At 34.3% G+C, this 3415-nt stretch overlaps 1 protein-coding gene across 1 annotated transcript; it reads left to right on the top strand.

Annotated features, from left to right (window-relative positions):
• The first annotated feature begins 601 nt into the window (after positions 1–601).
• On the top strand, positions 602–2639 carry LOC116338731 (zinc finger protein 1). The gene has a single exon (XM_031764168.1). The coding sequence runs from the start codon at positions 975–977 to the stop codon at positions 2154–2156; it is 1182 nt and encodes a 393-aa protein (XP_031620028.1). The 5' UTR covers positions 602–974; the 3' UTR covers positions 2157–2639.
• The last annotated feature ends 776 nt before the right edge of the window (positions 2640–3415 follow it).

Here is a 3415-nt window from a genome sequence, read left to right as displayed (position 1 = left end):
CCGAGCTGATTTTATTCCAATGACAACACAGCTATCGGTGTGTGTACAAATACATAGGTATATACAGTAAAGAATCGCTTCAATAAATGGTGTGTGGCTCCACCCTCCAAAAACATTTTCGGCCGTATGCTTTTATTTTCATTCGAAAATAGGGTGCATGATTAAAACCATTACCATTTTCGGATTTTGACTGGCAACAGCAATACAACCGTATGAAATTTTATGTGTATGCGCCGGACGAGCACGCTGTGATTGTGAATCGCTCTGTGATTGTGAATCGCTATAAAAGCATATGAATTCGTTTATGCTCCTTTCTCTCTCTCCCTTGCTCTCCCTCTCTCTTTCTCTTTTCGTTGCGCTCGTTGTTCATCCGTCCGTCTGTTACCTCGTTGGTTTATTCGTGCACACACTGCGCGCATTGGTGTAGATTTGTTCGCATTTTCACGCGAATTGTGATTGTGTTGAAAAATATGTTTGAGAATATATAAGCAGACGGGATGCACACAATTGAAAATGTGTTCTGTATCGCGTTTATTAGCCTCTCGGATCGTTTTACTACCACCCGAAACAGCACACTGAATTTTATTAGGGATGGATGTACACATATGTACATAAAATCGAGTACGATTGTTTGAATACATTTTGAGTGGCAAGAGTCGAAATGAGATAGAAGCATACAAATAAAATACAGTGAATGGTTTACCCAATAAATGCGTCATCATTGCAAGCAAAGTGTTTAGTTGACAAGTAGCATTCGAAGCGAACGGATCTAATAACATTGGTTATATCCAAACTAAGAAATAGATTTCAACAGAATTTTGGTGCACGTGCTTTGTTCTCGATTCATTTAAAAAAAATTACCATCGTAAAGTGTTTCATTTTAAAAGGTTTTGCAGTTTTAATTTAAAAAGAAATTTATTTTATATCGAACACCAGTAAAATTGGATGTGTATTTAAAAAAGAAACACAAAAAAATGACCATGGATATAGCCCAGCAAGAAAGAGAAGACATGAAAATGTTATCGCCACGTTTGACATGTGAAATGCAAACCAAAGACAATCCAATGCCACAAACAAAACAGCCAAGTGTAAAACGTTCATTTGATGTGGCATTTTTAATGTTACCTGACGAAAAACTTAAAAATAAGCATCCCGAAAAACAAGCACGACTACAATCCGATGCGATTGTTACATATCGGCCGCAAATCAATGTGAAACATGACGATGGCCTGCGAAAAAACTGTGAAAAACGAAGTGAACTCAGCAATGGAAATGCGATCAAACATTTTTCATCGAATTTTCTAGCCCAAGCAAACAACAATAATAACAATAATGATACAATCAAAAATGGACGCTTTTTTCAACATGATTTAACATTTATCTCACAAGATTTGGTGAATCGTGTTAGTGGCGATGCGCCGAAAAGTGCTTTCACAAAAGTTCCAAATATTCGACAAGGTGATTCACCAATACCGCCGGCACCATCACTTAGTCCCGGTCAATTGAGTTGTCCATCAACAAGTCCACCAATTTCATCAAGCCCACCACAAAATCCAATCTATCCATTTCGCGCTGATTATCAATTGATCAATGGTACACCATTTCATACAACGATCAGTCAAATGCAGCAATTGGCACAAAATGAAAAATTACGTCAACATTTTGCGTATCGTTCGGCGCCGCATCAACAGCATCATATGCCACAACAAAACGGTGATCTAGCATCACATTCAGGCCAAACACCATACTTAACAAGCGGAAATTTTCCATTTGCTGCCACAACTTCACATCCATTTGTCAATGCACAGCCCGATCTCAGTGGGATCGTACGAAATCCAGCCGCTGCTGCGGCTCTATTGAGTACATTAATTCCACCGACAATTGCCACATCATTTTCATTGACCGCACAAAATGTGTGCGCCAAATGTAATATTAGCTTTCGCATGACCAGCGATTTAGTGTATCACATGCGATCACATCATAAAAGCGAATATGCAGGCGATATGAATCGGCGGAAACGGGAAGAAAAGCTAAAATGTCCCGTTTGCAATGAAAGTTTCCGTGAACGACACCATTTGACGCGGCATATGACAGCACATCAAGATAAAGAAAGCGACGAAACCGATAATGTTCAAGTACAACGTCGCCAAAAATGATACGTGTGGTGAACGCTAACCAATTTAGGCTAGTCATTCAATACAAAACAAGAAGAAAAAGAATCAATTTTCTTTGATCTCAAATTCAATTTATAACGGAACAAAAAAAAAAGAAAATTTTAAATTTGATTTATAAAAAAAAGAGGAAACAACATGTCCAACATAAAGCAATTCTATCTATACCATATTCGTACTCTGTTGTAAGAATGAACAAAAAATAAGTTATTGATAACATCTATATTGTGATAAAATCATAGCAAAATCATATGGGCCGAGAAAGTAGCCGATGAATGATTTTTGGAAATATAAAGTTGTTGTTTTTTCCTTCTCTTTCTCTTGGAAATAATAATTCAACTTTGTGTGAACGGAATTCATTTCGGACCGTGTGAAAAGCAAATTTGTACATTTTAATTTTATTTCAAAGGAAAAAGTGTATAGTTTTCACCAAACATACGCTAATCAATTTATTAAACAAAATGAAATTGCTCGAACATTTTAAAAAATAAACGTATAAGTTACAAAACATCCATTAAAACGTTTTTTTATGTTTATCTCTTTTCATAGTTCCACTCAAACTAATTGTAAATAAGTAGGATACTAAAATTTTAATGCTTCATCTACGAAATTTTATTAACAAACGATTATCGAATTCAGAGTTTTTGCATGTTGTATAGCTGATATTATTTAGTAAACAATGTTTACCGCATAAAAATCAAAGAGTCATGTTATACAAACAACAAATGGTGTTAACATTCAATAATCGGAAAATTGCAGTATTTCATAGGATAATAATTACATATTTTATTTATGAATCATAAATTATGATGGAAATTGATACAATTTTCTTTTTTCAGCCGTGAGATTGTCCATTTGCTAAGCCAAATGAATCTCAACGAGATTAACTCGCATTGTACGTGTTTATGTAAAGAACAAAATTTACTAGAGTTAATAAGTCAAGATAACTATAAATGTGAATGATGGATGGCAAAATCTTAGTATGAGATAAAATAAAAACAAAAAAATTATTGAATAAAACAAACATTAACAAATTAAAAAGATTTCATCATTTTTATTTAATGTACTATACAATTATACATAGACGTTGGGAATTCACATAAATAGGTAAAATCATTCCTTTTAATCCTTATTTTCGATAAAAAAAAATTGGCAAAATTCTAATCGCTTAGTGTTCTTCAATCCCGACATTAATTCAATATCATTTTCGTACACATAACGAATTACATTTTTGAACATTTCAA

The sequence above is a fragment of the Contarinia nasturtii genome, unplaced genomic scaffold (assembly GCF_009176525.2).
Source record: "Contarinia nasturtii isolate CC-2019 unplaced genomic scaffold, AAFC_CNas_1.1 Cnas_scaffold_414, whole genome shotgun sequence".
NCBI lineage: Eukaryota > Metazoa > Arthropoda > Insecta > Diptera > Cecidomyiidae > Contarinia > Contarinia nasturtii.
This window is presented reverse-complemented; position numbering and strand designations above follow the sequence as displayed.